This window comes from Oncorhynchus clarkii, chromosome 17 (genome assembly GCF_045791955.1).
Source record: "Oncorhynchus clarkii lewisi isolate Uvic-CL-2024 chromosome 17, UVic_Ocla_1.0, whole genome shotgun sequence".
Classification (NCBI taxonomy): Eukaryota; Metazoa; Chordata; class Actinopteri; order Salmoniformes; family Salmonidae; genus Oncorhynchus; species Oncorhynchus clarkii.
Window position 1 is genome coordinate 69,383,616 of NC_092163.1, and position 24,583 is coordinate 69,408,198.

At 44.5% G+C, this 24,583-nt stretch overlaps 1 protein-coding gene across 2 annotated transcripts; it reads left to right on the top strand.

Moving 5' to 3' along the window:
• Nucleotides 1-286: 286 nt before the first annotated feature.
• On the top strand, nt 287-23,717 carry LOC139371328 (hepatocyte growth factor-like protein). 2 transcript variants are annotated; one of them, XM_071111662.1, is made up of 18 exons: nt 287-641; nt 1,261-1,405; nt 6,896-7,011; nt 7,135-7,249; nt 7,374-7,510; nt 8,700-8,820; nt 12,487-12,605; nt 12,724-12,895; nt 13,814-13,944; nt 14,233-14,335; nt 14,499-14,635; nt 14,907-14,939; nt 15,083-15,200; nt 16,374-16,451; nt 16,656-16,802; nt 17,065-17,171; nt 21,050-21,192; nt 21,613-23,717. In XM_071111662.1, exons 1-18 carry the CDS (start codon nt 587-589, stop codon nt 21,772-21,774), a joined length of 2,139 nt encoding a protein of 712 aa, XP_070967763.1. In that variant the 5' UTR covers nt 287-586; the 3' UTR covers nt 21,775-23,717. The 2 variants fall into 2 exon arrangements, with proteins under 2 accessions (XP_070967763.1, XP_070967762.1); XM_071111661.1 differs by having other exon boundaries at nt 292-641; nt 13,814-13,998.
• Nucleotides 23,718-24,583: the final 866 nt, after the last annotated feature.

Sequence of the window (24,583 nt, forward strand, 5' to 3'; positions counted from 1 at the left end):
AAATTTTTAAAAGTAGCTAAATTTGTTGCTAGGTGCTGTTTGAAAAAAAAGTTGCCATGGTAGTCTGAAAAGTTGCTAAATCTAGCATCAAAATTGTTAAATTGGCATCACTGGATGGCTGTGTGGTTTCACTTTTCCCCTGAAAAAGTCAGTCTACTGTAATCTTTGTGGTCGTTTGGATTCTACTGACGTCCAGTGGTTATCACGCGTATTGCCGAGGCTCATAAATAAAGTGTTACACTGACTTGAGTTGATATTTTAGGCTACATTGTATTAATGATTAATGTACTTATCGATTGGTTGTCTTTTTGGGGTAAGCGGCTCTGTTTGATTAGCTTGTTACATGTTCACGTGTGGGTGGACGGGATAAAGTCATTATTCACACTGATTTAGTAACTTTGGATTTTCCCGTCCAGTTAACGCCACAATATATATTTGTTAATCGGCTTCTTAATTTTTCGCCGTGTTCTACCCTAATCCATTTCGTTGAAACACGACAGCCAGAGCCTAGAGGAACTCCAGAACTGACAAAAACATCCTCGTATCTGCTTCCCATTCAGCACAGCTCTCATTCTTTACCTTAGCCATGCAACGCATTCTTTCCTGTGTTTTCCTGGCATTTTGGAGGGGATTGGTCATAGGTAAGAAGAAAAACATTTTTTTTGTAATTCTATTTTGGAGACAATTGACAGTAGATTAATGTGCCAATTAGTATCTATTTTAATGTAGCTGGAATTGGTTTATTTAATTTATTATTGAGTTGTGTCTTTTTGTTGGTTACACATTATATTCCTTGGTCAGCTCATTTTACAAATAAATAGTATGGAAGTGACTGCAGCAAAACCGATTAGGTGGCATTTCAGTTTGGTTATTAATGGGATCAGTAATGTATACTGTAATGTTACTGACTGCATTCTGTCAAGTGGGTGATTCTGTCAGTTGAAGAGTTTTGATAGGGGAAAGGAGACACTAAGCTTCACAAAAATGGTGTAATGGTCCAAAGGTCTTATGTGCTCAGTCAGACCCATGCACAAATGTTGTTCAGGAAAATAGCTGACACACAGACAGCTGGGTACCCAACACATGTCATACTTTTCAGAATTCAGTAAATAGGCCTAGTGGTTGTAAGTTAGAACTTCTAACCAAAGCCCTTCTGAAACAACCCTCATTTGTAATAAACTCCAGTAAGATAGTGGTTAGATTGAATGAATAACAAGTCCCATTAGGCATTAGGACTGTGTTTTTTGTGTTTGGCCATAGGGTCCCGCTGTCCTCTGAATGACTTCCAGCGTTCCGAGGGAAGGGAGCTGGTTCCGACCTCCTGGAACTCTGCACGGGTGCTGATACTGCCAGGGCTGACGCTGGAGGACTGTGCCAGACGATGCTCAAATACACTGGACTGCAGGTACCCTGGAGTGTTGTACAACCTCACTACAACACCTAGCAATCTTAGTGGTTAAGGTGTTGGACACAGGTTTGAGTTCCAGTCAGACTACCCCCAAATTCTTAAAAAATATAACACAAGCTTACATGAAAACTCCTTGGACAAGGAAGCATGTAGGTAAGATCATGGTCGACCCTGGACACCCCATCTTTTAAAGACTCTCCACTGGCAGACGGTTAAGTCAGTCAACATTGTGGAAGTTCATCTTGACAGCGTGATTGAAATTTAAAGGCTGCATTCACGGTAAATGCTGCATATGTCGGCTCAATCGGAAATTACCTTTCTAGCACGGAATCTGTAACGCTTCAGCTATACAGATTGAATAGAGCCCTGGGTCAACCATGAAAAAAATGGCCTCCACCTGAACAGTTTCTTCCCCCATGCTGTGGCCCTCTTCCCGCAATCTGTGGCTCTCATCAACCGGCCAGCGGGCTCATAGGAATTACGCTATATACAGTGCCTTGCGAAAGTATTCGGCCCCCTTGAACTTTGCGACCTTTTGCCACATTTCAGGCTTCAAACATAAAGATATAAAACTGTATTTTTTTGTGAAGAATCAACAACAAGTGGGACACAATCATGAAGTGGAACGACATTTATTGGATATTTCAAACTTTTTTAACAATTCAAAAACTGAAAAATTGGGCGTGCAAAATTATTCAGCCCCTTTACTTTCAGTACAGCAAACTCTCTCCAGAAGTTCAGTGAGGATCTCTGAATGATCCAATGTTGACCTAAATGACTAATGATGATAAATACAATCCACCTGTGTGTAATCAAGTCTCCGTATAAATGCACCTGCACTGTGATAGTCTCAGAGGTCCGTTAAAAGCGCAGAGAGCATCATGAAGAACAAGGAACACACCAGGCAGGTCCGAGATACTGTTGTGAAGAAGTTTAAAGCCGGATTTGGATACAAAAAGATTTCCCAAGCTTTAAACATCCCAAGGAGCACTGTGCAAGCGATAATATTGAAATGGAAGGAGTATCAGACCACTGCAAATCTACCAAGACCTGGCCGTCCCTCTAAACTTTCAGCTCATACAAGGAGAAGACTGATCAGAGATGCAGCCAAGAGGCCCATGATCACTCTGGATGAACTGCAGAGATCTACAGCTGAGGTGGGAGACTCTGTCCATAGGACAACAATCAGTCGTATATTGCACAAATCTGGCCTTTATGGAAGAGTGGCAAGAAGAAAGCCATTTCTTAAAGATATCCATAAAAAGTGTTGTTTAAAGTTTGCCACAAGCCACCTGGGAGACACACCAAACATGTGGAAGAAGGTGCTCTGGTCAGATGAAACCAAAATTGAACTTTTTGGCAACAATGCAAAACATTATGTTTGGCGTAAAAGCAACACAGCTCATCACCATGAACACACCATCCCCACTGTCAAACATGGTGGTGGCAGCATCATGGTTTGGGCCTGCTTTTCTTCAGCAGGGACAGGGAAGATGGTTAAAATTGATGGGAAGATGGATGGAGCCAAATACAGGACCATTCTGGAAGAATGAACCTGATGGAGTCTGCAAAAGACCTGAGACTTGGACGGAGATTTGTCTTCCAACAAGACAATGATCCAAAACATAAAGCAAAATCTACAATGGAATGGTTCAAAAATAAACATATCCAGGTGTTAGAATGGCCAAGTCAAAGTCCAGACCTGAATCCAATCGAGAATCTGTGGAAAGAACTGAAAACTGCTGTTCACAAATGCTCTCCATCCAACCTCACTGAGCTCGAGCTGTTTTGCAAGGAGGAATGGGAAAAAATGTCAGTCTCTCAATGTGCAAAACTGATAGAGACATACCCCAAGCGACTTACAGCTGTAATCGCAGCAAAAGGTGGCGCTACAAAGTATTAACTTAAGGGGGCTGAATAATTTTGCACGCCCAATTTTTCAGTTTTTGATTTGTTAAAAAAGTTTGAAATATCCAATAAATGTCGTTCCACTTCATGATTGTGTCCCACTTGTTGTTGATTCTTCACAAATAAATACAGTTTTATATCTTTATGTTTGAAGCCTGAAATGTGGCAAAAGGTCGCAAAGTTCAAGGGGGCCGAATACTTTCGCAAGGCACTGTATACACAAGTATGTGGACACCCATTCAAGTTAGTGGATTCAGCTATTTCAGCCACACCCGTTGCTGACAGGTGTATAAAATTGAGCACACACCCGTGCAATCTCCATAGACAAGCATTGGCAATAGAATGGCCTTACTGAAGAGCTCAGTTACTTTCAACGTGGCACTGTCATAGGATGCTGGTCCGACCACTGGTCCGACCAAGCTGACTCCACACTCCAAGACTGCTTCCATCACGTGGACTGGGACATGTTTCGTATTGCGTCAGACAACAACATTGACGAATACGCTGATTCGGTGTGCGAGTTCATTAGAACGTGCGTTGAAGATGTTGTTCCCATAGCAACGATTAAAACAGGGTCTACAGTCAATCACGGACTACAGGAAGAAATCCAGCCCAGTCACGGACCAGGATGTCCTGCTCCCAGGCAGACTAAATAACTTTTTTGCCCGCTTTGAGGACAATACAGTGCCACTGACACGGCCTGCAACGAAAATATGCGGTCTCTCCTTCACTGCAGCCGAGGTGAGTAAGACATTTAAACGTGTTAACCCTCGCAAGGCTGCAGGCCCAGACGGCATCCCCAGCCGCGCCCTCAGAGCATGCGCAGACCAGCTGGCCGGTGTGTTTACGGACATATTCAATCAATCCCTATACCAGTCTGCTGTTCCCACATGCTTCAAGAGGGCCACCATTGTTCCTGTTCCCAAGAAAGCTAAGGTAACTGAGCTAAACGACTACCGCCCCGTAGCACTCACTTCCGTCATCATGAAGTGCTTTGAGAGACTAGTCAAGGACCATATCACCTCCACCCTACCTGACACCCTAGACCCACTTCAATTTGCTTACCGCCCAAATAGGTCCACAGACGATGCAATCTCAACCACACTGCACACTGCCCTAACCCATCTGGACAAGAGGAATACCTATGTGAGAATGCTGTTCATTGACTACAGCTCGGCATTCAACACCATAGTACCCTCCAAGCTCGTCATCAAGCTCGAGACCCTGGGTCTCGACCCCGCCCTGTGCAACTGGGTACTGGACTTCCTGACGGGCCGCCCCCAGGTGGTGAGGGTAGGCAACAACATCTCCTCCCCGCTGATCCTCAACACTGGGGCCCCACAAGGGTGCGTTCTGAGCCCTCTCCTGTACTCCCTGTTCACCCACGACTGCGTGGCCACGCACGCCTCCAACTCAATCATCAAGTTTGCGGACGACACAACAGTGGTAGGCTTGATTACCAACAACGACGAGACGGCCTACAGGGAGGAGGTGAGGGCCCTCGGAGTGTGGTGTCAGGAAAATAACCTCACACTCAACGTCAACAAAACTAAGGAGATGACATCGATGGAACAGTAGTGGAGAGGGTAGCAAGTTTTAAGTTCCTCGGCCTACACATCACAGACAAACTGAATTGGTCCACTCACACAGACAGCATTGTGAAGAAGCCGCAGCAGCGCCTCTTCAACCTCAGGAGGGTGAAGAAATTTGGCTTGTCACCAAAAGCACTCACAAACTTCTACAGATGCACAATCGAGAGCATCCTGGCGGGCTGTATCACCGCCTGGTACGGCAACTGCTCCGCCCTCAACCGTAAGGCTCTCCAGAGGGCAGTGCACAACGCATCACCGGGGGCAAACTACCTGTCCTCCAGGACACCTACACCACCCGATGTCACAGGAAGGCCATAAAGATCATCAAGGACATCAACCACCCGAGCCACTGCCTGTTCACCCCGCTATCATCCAGAAGGCGAGGTCAGTACAGGTGCATCAAAGCTGGGACCGAGAGACTGAAAAACAGCTTCTATCTCAAGGCCATCAGACTGTTAAACAGCCACCACTAACACTGAGTGGCTGCTGCCAACACACTGACACTGACTCAACTCCAGCCACTTTAATAATGGGAATTGATGGAAAATGATGTAAATATATCACTAGCCACTTTAAACAATGCTACCTTATATAATGTTACTTACCCTACATTATTCATCTCATATGCATACGTATAGACTGTACTCTATATCATCGATTGTATCCTTATGTAATACATGTATCACTAGCCACTTTAACTATGCCACTTTGTTTACATACTCATCTCATATGTATATACTGTACTCGATGAATTGGAACGCCGACTGCGAGCCAGGCCTAATCGCCCGACCTCACTAATGGTCTTGTGGCTGAATGAAAGCAAGTCCCTGCAGCAATGTTCCAACATCTAGTGGAAAGCCTTCCCAGAAGAGTGGAGACTGTTATAGCAGCAGAGGGGGATCAACTCCATATTAATGCCCATGATTTTGGAATGAGATGTTCGACGAACAGGTGTCCACATACTTTTGGTCATGTGGTGTAAGTGACTTTGCATTGAACCAATTACTGCACCTCGTCATCAATGACCTCTAATACAAATCTGCACTATACTGCACTTTTGTAATGGATGTGAAACTGCTAGCTAATTAGCGGTGGTGCGCGCTAAACGATGCTTCGTGGGTGACTGTTGTTGATGTGTGCAGAGGGTCCCTGGTTCGCGCCCGGGTATGGGCGAGGGGACGGTCTAAAGTTGTACTGTTACATTGATGCTGTTGACCTGGATCACTGGTTGCTGCGGAAAAAGAGGACGTCAACAGGGGGGTGAGTGTAACGGATGTGAAATAGCTAGCTAGTTAGCGGTGGTGCGCGCTAAATAGCGTTTCAATCGGTGACGTCACTTGCTCTGAGACCTTGAAGTAGTGGTTCCCCTTGCTCTGCAAGGGCTGCGGTTTTTCAGGAGCGATGGGTAACGATGCTTCGAGGGTGACTGTTGTTGATGTGTGCAGAGGGTCCATGGTTCGCGCCCGGGTATGGGCAATGGGACGGTCTAAAGTTCTACTGTTACATTTGCACCAGTGAGGCTACTGAGGGGAGGACAGCTCATAATAATGTCTGGAACAGAGTGAATGGAATGGCATCAAACAGATGGCGTGTTTGATATATTTGATACCATTCCACTAATTCCTCTCTGGCCATTACCACGAGCCTGTCTTCCCCAATTAAGGTGCCACCAACCTCCTGTGATTTGCACTATGTAGACCTCTGTACAACATTGCATATATTTGCCATGGCAACATCCTTCCCTCTGCTTATATAGAGGTATCCCCTCTTTAAATGTTATATTTCCACTGCAATCAGCCTAAACTCCACAGAGTTTTATGTTTACTGTACCGATATTGAATACTCTGTATGATGTCTATGTGGACTTGTGTTTCTATTCTGTTTGTATATTGTCTGTTGCTGGCAGCACCTTCTCACTAAGGCAAATTCTGGGTATTCCATGTGTAAATGTACTTTGACGAAATAAAGGAGATTCTAATTTCACCAGAGCCTTCAACTACGAGACGCGGCCCTCCGTCACCTGTAAACAGCTGCCATGGGTGGAGGATGGCAGCAACGCAGAGGTCAAGAGGAACGTCAACTGTGACCTTTATGAGAAGAAGGGTAAGCTTTGTGGTCAAAGTGAGGTCATGTTCTCTGTCATTTGTCATTTTACTACAAAATGTAGTGTCAGTAGAATGCTGTGATTTTAGTTTGAAAATATATATTTTTTTCTGTGATGTGCAGTCTACGTAAGAAAGTGCATTGTGGGTAAAGGAGAAGACTATCGAGGCAAGGTGTTCATGACAAAAAGTGGCCATACTTGTCAACAGTGGTGGTCAAAGTTCCCACACGATCACAGGTAATATCATCCCGTTGATTTCTGAGAGTTGTTGTTTGGAAGCTGAAAACATGACCCAGAAGAATATATAATACGATATGTCTCTGTCTCTCTCACACACATGCTGTTGCTATACTTGTCATAGATGGACACCCACAGCCACTAATGGCTTGGAGCTGAACTACTGTAGGAACCCAGATGGGGACCGCATCGGGCCGTGGTGCTACACCACTGATCCAGAACGGCGTTATGAAACCTGCAATATCCCCCACTGCAAAGATGGTACATCCCATTCTGTTATAAAATTCCAGCAGTTGAAGGATTGCCGCTGCATATGTTTCTAAAGATAATGTGATAACACTATGTGTGTATGTATTGTATTTGAACTTATTATCTGTTTGGCACATTGAACATATCTGTTAGGCACAGTGGACATGTCTGTTAGGTACAGTGGACATGTCTGTTAGGCACAGTGGACATGTCTGTTAGGCACAGAGGACATGTGTGTTTGGCACATTGAACATATCTGTTAGGCACAGAGGACATATCTGTTAGGCACAGTGGACATGTCTGTTAGGCCCAGTGGACATGTCTGTAAGGTACAGTGGACATGTCTGTTAGGCACAGTGGACATGTCTGTAAGGCACAGTGGACATGTCTGTAAGGCACAGTGGACATGTCTGTAAGGTACAGTGGACATGTCTGTTAGGCACAGAGGACATATCTGTTAGGCACAGAGGACATATCTGTTAGGCACAGTGGACATGTCTGTTAGGCACAGTGGACATGTCTGTTAGGCACAGAGGACATATCTGTTAGGCCCAGTGGACATGTATGTTAGGCACAGAGGACATGTCTGTTTGGCACATTGAACATATCTGTTAAGCCCAGTGGACATATCTGTTAGGCCCAGTGGACATGTCTGTAAGGTACAGTGGACATGTCTGTTAGGCACAGTGGACATGTCTGTAAGGCACAGTGGACATGTCTGTAAGGCACAGTGGACATGTCTGTAAGGCACAGTGGACATGTCTGTAAGGTACAGTGGACATGTCTGTTAGGAACAGTGGACATGTCTGTAAGGCACAGTGGACATGTCTGTAAGGTACAGTGGACATGTCTGTTAGGCACAGTGGACATGTCTGTTAGGCACAGTGGACATGTCTGTTAGGCACAGAGGACATATCTGTTAGGCCCAGTGGACATGTCTGTTAGGTACAGTGGACATGTCTGTTAGGCACAGTGGACATGTCTGTAAGGCACAGTGGACATGTCTGTAAGGCACAGTGGACATGTCTGTTAGGTACAGTGGACATGTCTGTTAGGCACAGTGGACATGTCTATTAGGCACAGTGGACATATCTGTTAGGCACAGTGGACATGTCTGTTAGGCACAGTGGACATGTCTGTTTTGATCACAGAGAACAACACAGTGTTGTTACAAATTGTGTGTGTTTGGGTTTGTGCACAGAGGTGTGTATCACATGTAATGGGGAAGACTACAGGGGTCAGGTTGACCACACAGTGAGTGGCAGAGAGTGCCAACGTTGGGACCAGCAGTACCCACACCAACACATCTACCAGCCTGAGAAGTATGTCTGTCCACCCAGCGCTATTATCACCTACCACTACAACCACCACCACTATAACCACCACTACAACCACCACCACTATAACCACCACTACAACCACCACCACTACAACCACTACAACCACCACCACCACTACAACCACCACCACTATCACCACTACAAACACCACTACAAACACCACCACTACAACCACTACAACCACCACCACCACTACAACCACCACCACCACAACACTACCACTACAACCACCACTACAAACACCACCACTACAACCACCACTATAACCACCACTACAACCACCACCACTATAACCACCACTACAACCACCACCACTACAACCACAACCACTACTACAACCACCACCACCACTACAACCACCACCACAACCACCTCTACAACCACCACCACCACCACAACCACCACCACCACCACAACCACCACCACCACTACAACCACCACTATAACCACCACTACAACCACCACCACTATCACCACTACAACCACCACCACTATCACCACTACAACCACCACCACTATCACCACTACAACCACCACCACTATCACCAAAACCACCACCGCTATCACCACAACCACCGCCGCTACAACCACCACTACAACCACCACCACTATAACCACCACTACAACCACCACCACTATAACCACCACTACAACCACCACCACTATCACCACTACAACCACCACCACTATCACCACTACAACCACCACCACTATCACCACTACAACCACCACCACTATCACCATCACCACAACCACCACCACTACAACCACCGCCGCTACAACCACCACTACAACCACCACCACTACAACCACCACCACTATCACCACTACAACCAACACCACTATCACCACTACAACCACCACCACTGTCACCACTACAACCACCACCACTATCACCACTACAACCACCACCACTATCACCACTACAACCTCCACCACAACCACCACTACAATCACCACCACTACCACTACAACTATAACCACTATCACCACCACAACCATTACAACCACTACCACCACTACAACCACTACCACTACCACTCCACTATTTTTATCACCTACCACTACAACCACCAATACAACCACCACCACTACAACCACCACTACAACCACCACCACTACAACCACCACCACTACAACCACCACTACAACCACCACCACTACAACCACCACTACAACCACCACCACTATCACCACTCCAACCACCACCACTATCACCACTACAACCACCACCACTATAACCACCACCACAATAACCACCACCACAACCACCACTACAACCACCACCACTGTAACCACTACAACCACCACCACTGTAACCACTACAACCACCACCACTGTAACCACTACAACCACCACCACTATCACCACTACAACCACCACCACAATCACCACTACCACCACTACAACCACCACCACAATCACCACTACCACTACCACCACCACAATCACCACTACAACCACCATCACTATCACCACTACAACCACCATCACTACCACCACTACAACCACCACCACTATCACCACTACAACCACCACCACTGTAACCACTACAACCACCACCACTACAACCACTACCACTACCACTCCACTATTTTTATCACCTACCACTACAACCACCACCACTACAACCGCCACCACTACAACCACCACCACTACAACCACCACTACAACCACCACCACTACCACCACCACTATCACCACTACAACCACCATCACTGTAACCACTACAACCACCACCACAACCACCACCACAACCACCACCACTGTAACCACTACAACCACCACCACTGTAACCACTACAACCACCACCACTGTAACCACTACAACCACCACCACTGTAACCACTACAACCACCACCACCACCACTCTTTTACGTAATTTTTGTTGTAGGCCTACATGCCTTTGTACAGTGCATTTGGAAAGTATTCAGACCCCTTCACTTTTTCAAAATGTTGTTACTTTACAGCCTTATTCTAAAATGTATTAAATCGTTTTTTTCCCTCGTCAATTTACACACAGAACCCATAATGACAAAGCGAAAGCAGGTTTTTATCATTTTTTGCAAGTTCATATTTTTTAAATACCTCATTTACATAAGTATACAGACCCTTTGCTATGAGACTCAACTGAGTTCAGGTGTATCCTGTTTCCATTGATCATCATTGAGATGTATCTACGACTTGATTGGAGTCTACCTGTTGAAAATTATATTGATTGGAGATGATTTGGAAAGGCACGCACCTATCTATATAAGGTCTTACAGTTGACAGTGCATTTCAGAGCAAAAACCAAGCTATGCGGTCAACTGAATTGTCCGTAGAGCTCCGAGACAAGATTGTGAGGAAGCACAGATCTAGGAGAGGGTACCAAAACATTTCTGCAGCATTGAAGGTCCCCAAGAACACAGTGGCCTTCATCATTCTTATATGGAAGACCCTTCCTAAACCTGGCTGCCCGGCCAAACTGAGCAATCGGGGAAGAAGGGCCTTGGTCAGGGAGGTGACCAAGAACCCAATGGTCACTCTGCCTGAGCTCCAGAGTTCCTCTGTGGAGAGGGGAGAACCGTCCAGAAGGACAACCATCTCTGCAGCACTCCACCAATCAGGCCTTTATGGTAGTGTTAGGCTCTAATTTCCAGAGTAAAAACTCTACGGACACTATGAAATCTTAACCAGGTTTATTCTTCCCAGAGGATCAATACAGTTGCATTAGACAAAGACCTTTTCAGACAAGCAGTGATATTTAAGCCTTCCTCCTAGGCTCCTCCTACACATCTGAACAAACACGGGCCATAAACTTTCATTTCTCCCTTAACGTGACCTGACCTGATCTCGCCCCCTTCATCACTAATCCATGGCTCTCTCCCCTTCTCAATGCCTGACACATGTGATCGCTTTCCCTGCACTCAGTACATTCCAAGCTCAATTGCCCCCACCATATACTTTCTTCTTACAGATAACCATTAACCTCTGGTGTAGCCCCTCAGCTATGGCACTCAGCTATGGCACCACTCCACAGTAAAAGGCACATGACGGCCCGCTTGGAGTTTGTCAAAAGGCACTTAAAGGACTCCCAGACTGATGAAACCAAGATTTAACTCTTTGGACTGAATACCAAGCGTCATGTCTGGAAGAAACCTGGAAACCTAACGCAGTAGTGGCTTCGGGACAAGTCTCTGAATGACAAATCTCTGGTCCAGCCAGAGCCCAGACTTGACCCCAATCGGACATCTCTGGAGAGACCTGAAAATAGCTGTGCAGCGACGCTCCCCATCCAACCTGACAGAGCTTGAGAGGATCTGCAGAGAAGAATGGGAGAAAATCCCCAATTACAGGTGTGCCAAGCTTGTAGTGTCATACTCAAGAAGACTTGAGGTTGTAATCGCTGCTAAAGGTGCTTCAGCAAAGTACTGAGTTAAGGGTCTGAATACTGATGTAAATGTAATATTTCAGTTTTTTATTTGTAATTAATGTGCAAAATGTGGAAAAAATGAAGGGGTTTGAATACTTTCCGAATGCACTGTATACGGCCAGCATTACTCCTGTCTAATCAATATTTAGTACTGTAACAGAGTAGAGAACAATCAATCATTCCAATTGAGAATTTCCTAACATTGTGCTGGAATATTGTACATGTACATTCCAGGTATCCAGATAAGAGCTTGGATGATGACTACTGCCGTAACCCAGACGCCTCCCCTGTTCCCTGGTGCTACACCACAGACGCTGATATGGAGAGAGAGCGCTGCGAGATCAGCAAGTGCTGTATGTCTTTCCCCCTCATACACCCACCCAGTCCATTAATTCACACTATTCCATCATTATAACAATGTAATACAATCTATATCGGCCCTCATATTGTCACTTTTCTCCTTCACTCTAGCTGTGGTTACAAAGAGACGCCTCCGGTCCAGCTACACCACAAACTGTTTCCGTGGTCGCGGGGAGGATTACCGCGGTAAAGTAAATGAGACAACCGGCGGTATCGCCTGTCAGCGTTGGGACGCCCAGTACCCGCATGAGCACCCCTTCTACCCAAACACCTACGAATGCAAGTAAGCCAGAAAAACAGGCGATAGAGGGATGGATAAATGAGAGGTGGGATTGATGGATAAAGGGATGAGAGGTGGGACTGTTGGTTAAAGGGATGAGAGGTGGGACTGTTGGATAAAGGGATGAGAGGTGGGACTGTTGGTTAAAGGGATGAGAGGTGGGACTGTTGGTTAAAGGGATGAGAGGTGGGACTGCTGGTTAAAGGGATGAGAGGTGGGACTGCTGGTTAAAGGGATGAGAGGTGGGACTGCTGGTTAAAGGGATGAGAGGTGGGACTGCTGGTTAAAGGGATGAGAGGTGGGACTGCTGGTTAAAGGGATGAGAGGTGGGACTGCTGGTTAAAGGGATGAGAGGTGGGACTGCTGGTTAAAGGGATGAGAGGTGGGACTGCTGGTTAAAGGGATGAGAGGTGGGACTGCTGGTTAAAGGGATGAGAGGTGGGACTGCTGGTTAAAGGGATGAGAGGTGGGACTGCTGGTTAAAGGGATGAGAGGTGGGACTGCTGGTTAAAGGGATGAGAGGTGGGACTGCTGGTTAAAGGGATGAGAGGTGGGACTGCTGGTTAAAGGGATGAGAGGTGGGACTGCTGGTTAAAGGGATGAGAGGTGGGACTGCTGGTTAAAGGGATGAGAGGTGGGACTGCTGGTTAAAGGGATAAGAAGTGGGGCTGATGACCAGTGAGTCGTGGTATGAGGAGTGAAGTGAAGTTTATTGACATGAATATCTACATGAATGGCTGATCTTGGGTCTAGTTATTTATGTTCCTAGAGTACATTTACAATTTAGTCATAGCAGAATCTCATGTCCAGAGCGACTGAGATTCAGTAGCATACATCCAACATACTGTAGTTATCCATGAATAATGATCAATGTGTTTTTGTGTGCTATACTTATTGTCTGTACTATACCATTGCTCCCAGGGGCTTGGAGGAGAACTACTGTCGCAACCCAGATGGATCCGAGGCACCCTGGTGCTTCACGTCTGTGCCTGAGATGAGGACGGCTCTTTGTTTACAGATCAAACGCTGTGCAGACGACATTGAAGCTGAGGGTACACTGCCCTCTGGTGTTTCAATGGGCCCGATGCTCTCTCAATGCAATCTAGGTTCCTCAAACACAAGTCTACTTAATAACACAAAGAATGGGTTGGGGGTTAATTCTATTTCAATTCCAGTAGTTTTTTAAGGTTAACCAAATTCCAATTCCACATTTTTCTCATTGAAAAGCATTAAAGAGAAAAGGGAATTGGATTGTTAGTGTATTGACTGGAATTCAAATGGAATTGATCCCAACCCTGGTGTCTGTAATCATGTTTTATGTCTTTTTCCCCACATCCTAGATTGCTACCATGAAAATGGAAAAAACTACAGGGGTGTAGTCCGTAAGACGCGTAAGGGCATCACCTGTCAGAAGTGGAGTGTCAACATGCCTCACAAAACAAAGTATGAAAAATGTAATTAATCATGAATTCATAAAAGGCAGGTCTATTTGGTGTTGTCAAAGAGGGAAACTGAATATATAGTTATTTATGGGATAGTATCATGTGTTTGTAGAAGTGTCTCCTGGGCCATGCATAGGTAGGTTTACTGTACTGTGGTTTTCTAGGATAAACCCAGGGACCCACCCTGATGCCAACCTAACAGAGAACTACTGCCGGAACCCAGATGGGGACCAGCATGGACCCTGGTGCTACACCACTGACCCCAAAACAGAGTTTGACTACTGTGCCATCAAGCAATGTGGTAAAGATTCCCCTCCTCCCATAACTCTGTGCCCTCAGGAATCACATTCCTCTCTCCATATCGTTCTCTTGTTACTCTGTCACTCATTATCTCTTATCTCTATGCTCTAATAGTAGGCCTAATATTATTATTAATATTAATAATAACAAAATTAACTTACTAACACTATAAAGCTATTTTCATACATTTTGCTCAAAGCACTAATCCCTCTATGGGCCTGTGTTGTTATAAACGGATTAAATAATTATTCTGGTTATTGTTGTTTGAACAGCTGGGGAGAAAGTGTCCATCATTGAGCCATCAGGTGAGTTTTTAAAGGGATATGTAACTACAATGAAAAATCAGTATTTTCTGGAAGTGGACCTGTGTAAACAACTTTACTCATCAACTTGTATGTGTGTGTGTGTGTGTGTGTGTGTGTGTGTGTGTGCGCTCACGCACACACAGAGATTGTGGAGTTTAATGAGTGTGGAAAGAGAGAGGATCGTTTGGCCAAGAGCCCAATAATGCGTATTGTTGGTGGGCTTCCTGGAAACTCTCCCTGGACCGTCAGTCTCAGAGACAGGTCAGTCTGAGACAGCAGTCTTCATAACCTCTCTGCCCCCCCCTGTAAGAGCCCAGTCCTCATAACCTCTCTGTCCCCCCCTGTAAGAGCCCAGTCCTCATAACCTCTCTGTACCTGTAAGAGCCCAGTCTTCATAACCTCTCTCTCCCTGTAAGAGCCCAGTCTTCATAACCTCTCTGTCCCTGTAAGAGCCCAGTCTTCATAACCTCTCTGTCCCTGTAAGAGCCCAGTCTTCATAACCTCTCTGTCTCCCCCTGTAAGAGCCCAGTCTTCATAACCTCTCTGTCTCCCCCTGTAAGAGCCCAGTCTTCATAACCTCTCTGTCTCCCCCTGTAAGAGCCCAGTCTTCATAACCTCTCTGTCTCCCCCAGGAAGATCCCAGTCTTCATAAACTCTCTGTCCCCCCCTGTAAGAGCCCAGTCTTCATAACCTCTCTGTCGCCCCCTGTAAGAGCCCAGTCTTCATAACCTCTCTCTCTCCCTGTAAGAGCCCAGTCTTCATAACCTCTCTGTCTCCCCCTGTAAGAGCCCAGTCTTCATAACCTCTCTCTCTCTCCCTGTAAGAGCCCAGTCTTCATAACCTCTCTGTCTCCCCTTGTTATAGCCCAGTCTTCATAACCTCTCTCTCTTTCTCTCTCCCTCTCTCTCTCTCTCTCTCTCTCTCTCTCTCTCTCTCTCTCTCTCTCTCTCTCTCTCTCTCTCTCTCTCTCTCTCTCTCTCTCTCTCTCTCTCTCTCTCTCTCTCTCTCTTCTTCCCCTTGTTAGAGCCTAGTCTTCATCTCTCTCCTCTCTCTCTCTCTCTCTCTCTCTCCTTACCCTTGTTAGAGCCTAGTCTTCATCTCTCTCTCTCTCTCCCCCTCCCTCCCTCCTTCCCTCCCCTTGTTAGAGCCTAGTCTTCATAATCTCTCTCTCTTTCTATCTCTCTCTCTCTCTTTCTGTCTCTCTCTCTCTCTCTCTCTCTCTCTCTCCTTCCCCTTGTTAGAGCCTAGTCTTCATAATCTCTCTCTCTGGCTCTCTGTCTCTGGCTCTCTCTCTCTCTCTCTCTCTCTCTCTCTCTCTGTCTCTCTGTCTCTCTCTCTCTCGTTGCCCTTGTTAGAGCGTAGTCTTCATAATCCCTCTCTCTCTCTCCACGTTAGAGCCCAGTATTCATGACCTCTCTCTCTTCTTGTGTGCAGGAAAGGAAACCATTTCTGTGGAGGCTCCCTGGTTAGCTCCAAATGGGTGATCAGTACTAAGCAGTGTTTCTCCTCTTGGTATGCTTTATGATTTCTAATGCATTTACATGTTATTGTTGTTTTTTAAAACACAGTAAAATAAAGTAAAAAGTGTCAAATCCAATACATTTTAAAAGAACCAGATCTAGACTCTAAAACAACAAGCCTAAAATAACCTCAAATGGTATAAATCTCTTGAATGTGATGAGGATCGTTGGTCAGTGTATGTTCCTCTATGTGCAGCTATGTTGACCTTCCGGGGTACTCGGCCATGATGGGGACATTGTTTCGTAACCCCATAGTAGGAGAGCCAGACCGACAGACTATCCCTCTCACCAAGATCGTCTGTGGACCCTCTGAGTCCCAGCTGGTCATGCTACAACTGGAATAGTGCGTACACACACAAACACATGCATGCAGTGACGCACATACACACACACACACACACACACACACACACACACACACTAACCACATACGGTACGCACGTACAGTATATCGTACACGTACAGTATATCGTACACGTACAGTACCCAAGCAATATTATCATACCACTTCTCCAACTAAACCACCCAATATGATTTAACAGAAAATCCATTTAAATCCACATTCAGCTTAGTCTGATGCTCTCTCTCCTCCTCCTCTTCCTTAGCCATGCCCAGTTTAACGAGCGTGTGTCTCAGATATGCCTGCCCCCTGAACGCTACATAGTTCCAGAAGGAACCCTCTGTGAGATCGCAGGCTGGGGCGAAACTCAAGGTAAAGTAGAGCTATGCTCATAATTATAACACTTCAATATTATTTACTCACATTCCTCAATATGAATCTTTAAAGGCACCCACCAGAGGGCAGTGCCGCTCCTATTTCTGTATAATTCCTGCTTGTTTAGGTTCCACCTCTGAAGAATGACACAGGTTACTTATACATACAGTATTCACGAATTGGGGGTGGTAAAGATTGTTGTGGGGATTTCCATATGGCGTCAGTGTAGCTATCAGGCATGCTAACCTTAGCTAGCCAACTTGCTAACCTTATCTACCAAGCTAAAGTTATCTGTTGTTGTTTTTTTTATTTTTTATTACACCGTATTCAAAAGATTAGCAAGTTGGCTAGGCTGGTTCTGGCGCAGGATTTGTCATAAGCATTTAGAGAAAACTACTTGGAAACTAGTGTCTTTGATTTTGCCATCTAATGTTATCTCCAAAGTTTTGGCATCTTCCCTAAGACACATGCATTTTTGTACATTGTAATGGACACGGTGCAACCTTTTGTAGGTAGGCTTCTGGCAGGCTTTGGCTGCAGTACAGAAATGCCAAGTAAGTCCTTGATCATGGTTCTCACAAAGGAAGTGAAATGATAGACTTGAATGACTTTGCTCTTGATTCACGTCTCAAATAACATGTAACAACACCCTGAGCACATTGGACACAAAACACCAAAACAAATGTAACAACAGCACAACAAAATAATTTAACAAGTTCCTTGAATTGTCTTTTGTGGGGGTCTGTTCATTATACGATAGACAATTATATATATACAGTACCAGTCAAAAGTTTGGACACACCTACTCATTCAAGGGTTTAATTTTTTTTTAAACAATTTTATCAAAACTATGATATAACACATATGGAATCATCTAGTAACCAAAAAAGTGTTGAACAAATCAGAATCTATTTTAGATTTTAGATTCTTCAAAGTAGCCACTCTTTGCCTAGATGACAGCTTTGCTCACTCTTGGCATTCTCTCAAACAGCTTCACCTGGAATGCTTTTCCAACAGTATTGAAGGATTTCCCACATATTCTGAACACTTGTTGGTTGCTTTTCCTTCACTCTGTGGTCCAACTCATTGGGTTGAGGTCGGGTGATTGTGGACGCCGTGTCATCTGATGCAGCACTCCATCGCTCTCCTTCTTGGTCAAATAGCCCTTACACTCGCTGGAGGTGTGTTGGGTCATTGTCCTGTTCTAAAAACAAATGATAGTCCCCAAAAAAATCACAGACAGTATCACCAGCAAAGCAACCCCACACCATCACACCTCCTCCTCCATGCTTCACAGTGTGAATCACACTTGCAGAGATCATTCGTTCACCTACTCTGCGTCTAACAAAGACACAGCGGACCAAAGGATAGTTTTCCACCGGTCTAATGTTCATTGCTCATGTTTCTTGGACTAAGCAAGCCTCTTCTTATTATTAGTGGTTTGTTTGCAGCAATTCGACCATGAAGGCCTGATTCACGCAGTCTCTGAAAAGTTGATGTTCATATGTGTCTGTTTCTTGAACTTATCCTCTGAAGCAGAGGTAACTCTGCGTCTTCCTTTCCTGTGGCGGTCCTCATGAGAGGCAGTTTCATCAGAGCGCGTTATGGTTTTTGCGCCTGCAGTTGAAGAAACTTTCAAATTTCTTAAGATTTTCCGGATTGACTGACCTTCATGTCTTAAAGTCATGATGGACAGTCATTTCTTTGCTTATTTGAGCTGTTCTTGCCATAATATGGACTTGGTCGTTTACCGAATAGGGCTATCTTCTGTGTATCACCGCTACATAGTCACAACTTAACTGATTAGCTCAAACGCATTAAGAAGGAAAAAAATTCCATAAATTAACTTTTGTCAAGACACACCTGCTAATTGAAATGCATTCCAGGTGAATACTTCATGAAGCTAGTTGAGAAAATGCCAAGAGTATACAAAGCTATCATCAAGGCTACTTTCGGTGGCTACTTTGAAACTTCTAAAATCTAAAATATATTTTGATTTGTTTAACACTTTTTTGGTTACTAAATGATTACATATCTGTTATTTCATATATAAATATACAGACTAGCAAATAAATATGTGAAAATTGACAAATTATCCAATAGATTATGTAAATTGTCTGGTAAAAAAAAGTGGAGGCGAAAAGCTGTTTGGGTCATTCACGAATAGGAAGAACTTTGCAGGTGTTTCTAATTAATTGCTGGTTGGTGGTAACATGTAAATAAAATCTAGCCCTGAAAAGAAACGTCATAGAGGAAACACTGACTGTCACGCCTACCTCCGCTCAGGTGCTCGACGTCGCCGGTCTGCCAGGACCGGTGGTTAGTAATTTTCATTACGCACACCTGCTCCCCATCATTACCCACACCTGCTCTCGATCATTATCCACACCTTTTCCCCATCATTACCCACACCTGCTCCCCATCATTACCCACACCTGCTCTCCATCATTATCCACACCTTTTCCCCATCATTACCCACACCTGCTCCCCATCATTACCCACACCTGCTCTCCATCATTACCCACACCTGCTCCTCATCATTACCCACACCTGCTCTCCATCATTACCCACACCTGCTCTCCATAATTACCCACACCTGCTCTCCATCATTACCCACACCTGCTCTCCATCATTACCCACACCTGCTCTCCATCATTATCCACACCTTTTCCCCATCATTACCCACACCTGCTCCCCATCATTACCCACACCTGCTCTCCATCATTGCCCACACCTGCTCCTCATCATTACCCACACCTGCTCTCCATCATTACCCACACCTGCTCCCCATCATTACCCACACCTGCTCTCCAACATTACCCACACCTGCTCCTCATCATTACCCACACCTGCTCCTCATCATTACCCACACCTGCTCCCCATCATTACCCACACCTGCTCTCCATCATTACCCACACCTGCTCCCCGTGCTTCTACACCTGCATTGCTTGCTTTTTGGGGTTTTAGGCTGGGTTTCTATACAGCACTTTGAGATATCAGATGATGTACGAAGTTCTATATAAATACATTTGAATTGAATTGAATTCAATTACCCACATCTGGGTAATCATCTGGGTAATGCTCTCCATCATTACCCACACCTGCTCTCCATCATTACCCACACCTGCTCCTCATCATTACCCACACCTGCTCCCAATCATTACCCACACCTGCTCCCCATCATTACCCACACTACCCATCATCTGTGGATCTATTGGGGCATTATGCAAATTGGAGTGGGTCCATGGTGTCTAGGATGATGGCGTTGATGTGAGCCATGTGAGCTAGCTTTTCAAAGTATTTCATGGCAACAGATGTGTCCCATGGGGCAATAGTCATTTAGGCAGGTTACCTTGGCGTTCTTGGGCACAGGAACTATGGTGGTCTGCTTGAAACATGTAAGTATTATAGACTGGGTCAGGGAGAGGTTGAAAATGTCAATGAAGACACTTGCCAGCTGGTCAGTGCATGCTCTGAGTATGCGTCCTGGTAATCCGTCTGGCCCCGCGCCCTTGTGAACATTAACCTGTTTAAAATTCTTACTCACATTGGCTATGGTGATGCTCTCATGCATGGTTCAGTGTTGCTTCCCTTGAAGCGAGCATATGACCAGGCCCTGAGTTGACCCAGGTCAGATTACATGGTCAGGAAAAACACAGGAACCAAATTTATGAAATGTTTTCTGCCCTTGAAGTTATGAAGTATCTGCTTTACTAATGTAGCATGTAAATGAGAAAGTGTTTCAGATCCTGGACCAACAGATAGTGTTGTTATTTCCAGTACCACTCAGCATATGCCCTCCTCTTCCTCGTTGTCTCGTTCTCTCTATCTCATCCTCCTTTCCCCCTCTTTCCCTTTCTCTCTCACTTTCTTAGGCACTTCTACAGATGACTCTGTGCTCAATGTGGCTCAAATACCAGTTCTAAGCAACAAGGATTGTAACAACTACTTTCGGGGTCGTGTTCGGGAGAACGAGATGTGCACCAACTCCTTCCAGGGTGGGGTGGGTGCCTGTGAGGTAGGTTCGGTGTGTTTGTGAGTTGTAGGATCTGTCTATGAGCAATAGTTTGTTTGTATGAGAGAGACTGAGATTGATGGTGAGCAAAAATGATAAGATAATTAATATCCTAAAATAAAGTTATGTGATATACAGCCAAACACAAACATGTACAGATGTATGATCTTAATTTGAGCCAATTTGCTACTGAAGGAAAATAATCCTGCAGCAATGTGAATAATTATGTGGATTATATTTAATGGAAATGTTTGTAGGGGTTGATACATTTTTTGTAAGGAAAAATCAAGTGTAAAATTACAAACTTCAGAAGCCTTTTTAAACCTCAAGTACACTACACGTTTTAAATGTCCCACATTGCAGGAAAGTTCTGCTGTGTGACAATGATCTAACAGTGATGTGTTCTTTCAATGTGACCCCCAGAGAGACTATGGGGGCCCTCTGGCCTGTCAGAACAGTGACTGCTGGGTGCTTGAGGGAGTGATCATCCCCATGAGGCGCTGTGGACACCCAGGCCAGCCTAACATCTTCATCCGTGTCTCTGTCTATGTGGACTGGATTAAGAAGGTCATGGAGATGGCTTAGTCACGAATACATTATGTCACCAAGCAGTGACTGGCTCTATGTTCTACTGGACTGCAATGTATTTATCCACCCTCACCCCCCACCCATAGCTCACAATCCATGACCACCTAATTGTAATCTGTGACCATCTATATACAATTAGTTAATATACACTGAGTATATCAAATATTAGGAACAGTATTGATTTTCCCTCAGAACAGTCTCAATCCTTCGGGGCATGGACTCTACAAGGTGTCGAAAGCATTCCACAGGGATGCTTGTTGAATGCTGGCCCATGTTGACTCCAGTACTTCCCACAGTTATGTCAAGTTGGCTGGGTGTCCTTTGGGTGGTGGACCGTTCTTGATACTCACAGGAAACTGTTGACTGTGAAAAACACAAACCGATGCACCATGGTACCTACTACCATACCCTGTTCAAAGGCACATAAATATTTTGTCTTGCCCATTCCCCCACTGAATGGTACATAAACACAATCCATGTTTCAATTGTCTCAAGACTTAAAAATCCTTCTTTAGCCTGTGTCCTCCCCTTCGTCTACACTGGTTGAAGTGTATTTAACAAGTGACATCAATAAGGGATCATAGCTTTCACTTGGATTCACCTGGTTAGTCTATGTCATGGAAAGAGCAGGTGTTCTTAATTGTTTGTACGCTCAGTGTATAATGTGTGTTATTCTACAATCTTATGACAAACATATAAGATAAAAATAACAATGTTTTCCCTTGTCTTCTGTCTACGTGTCAAAAACAATATTAGGCATTTTGATCTGAACAAAATAACCATCATCTTGTGGTGATTACATTACATATTGAACCTTGGCACTGACCTCAGGATGTGCTTGTGAAGGACATGCCTCCTTAACCTCATGCTTCTCAACAGCGTTCCCACACCCTTCACTAAAACTGCTGACTTACACCCCCCCCCCCCCACCCACCCCCCCTCCAGTATCCGATGGAGCTCCAAAATACCTTCTTGGCCCTCCAGCCTCTAAAGAAATCCCTCATCTGCCTGCCCCCACCTCTAAAGACATGCCTCATCTGCCTGTTTTTTAATGCCTGCCCCCACCTCTAAAGACATCCCTCATCTGCCTGTTTTTTTTATGCCTGCCCCCACCTCTAAAGACATGCCTTTGTGCCTCATGCAGAACAGTATGTGTTGCACATTCTTTCTGGTTCTATAGGAGTTTTGTAACTCGGTCCTGATGAGCCCACAGAATTCAGATTAAATACACCTCAAGATCAGAGTCCAGCGGAATCTCACACACCAGCCTGCAGAGGGGCCGTGAACGAACTCTCTCCCTGTCTCTCCCTCTTGCAGTCTCTCCCTCTCTCTAACACTCACTCACTCACTCAAACACACACACACACTTTAGCACATTCTTATTATTATGCACAAACAAATATAGATACTCGCATATCCACATACAGTATTCACAAATACACACATACTCATTTACACATAGAACCAAGATAATTAAACAGACTATTTGTGCACTCTGATTCAACAAATAAGTTTAGCAAATGAGTGCTGATTTTACTGTCTTCGGTCCGTTTCAGTGGCAGTTTGGCAGTTCATGCTGCTCACTTTTGTGAAATTATGTTTAATGACTAATCAAATACTTATATGACTTATAGTAACTCAAAAAATCTCCAGTCATGCCCTCTTCTGACTACATTTTAGATGAAAGCTTTTTATTCCATGCTGCAGAGAACTTGTCATTTCAATTGATCTTATCAATATGAATATATCACCTTGTTTTGAGCAAGCTGACTCATTTGGCTAACATGTCTTTTTTGGTCATATGGGGTTTTCTTTTCTGTAAATTAGTTTTCTCTTCATAACTGTTTGAGTAATTCATTGTTATTCTCAGTAATTCATTGTTATTCTCAATAACTCATACCTTTATACGTGTAGCCTATAAAGCATTTTCATTATGCGTATGAGTGTTTTCAATGTAAATGTTTTTTTTTTTAATTCTACACTGTAAGAAACACGATGTTGATTCAACATAGAATTGTATGGCAACCAGCTGCAATAGGATTGTGAGTTTGCTCAATATTTGGGCATATACTGTAGCTGAACCAAAATACATTCTCAAGTTGAATTGTATGTTCACTCAACATTAGATTTTAGGAGTTGAGTGAACATACAATTCAACTTGAGAATTTATTCGACCTATTTGCATATTTCCCAGTGTGCCTATCGAGTGATTTGTAGTTACCACCCATGACTGTATTTGTTAGCGACAGACACATATATGTTGTAGTCAATTGTTTTCAGTCTTGTAGCTTTCACCAATTGTGTGTCTAAGTGAATATGTTGTTTTTTTAAATTAAACTCTTTATGACAATGCATTACATAATAGATACATAAGGCCTTTCTTTGAGGGCTTAGTTACACCCTAATGCAGCAGTTTGAAACTCCTGGTTTACAGGCCACATCAAGCCTGCAAGTCACATTATGCTGGCTTGAAAAGTGATGTGTAGTTCCTATTGGAGAACAGCTAGACTGAGGATATCCAACAATTGGAACTTTTAATCGTCTGCATCCTGCATTCAGAAAGACTTCTGGAGTAGGGAAGATTGATTATTAAGACTACCGAAATCATATAAACTGGAATAGCCATCTCAGAACTGGGTGCAATAAGCCCAACTACTAACACATTGGATTAGTTTAGAAAAATGTATGTTGTTTGTGTAGCATAAGATGAATCAACCAATCAATGTGCATGCAAAAACACAGGTATTGAAACAAACAATTCTGAAAATCAACCTGCAACAGAGCATGCTGGGCAATATAATAATGA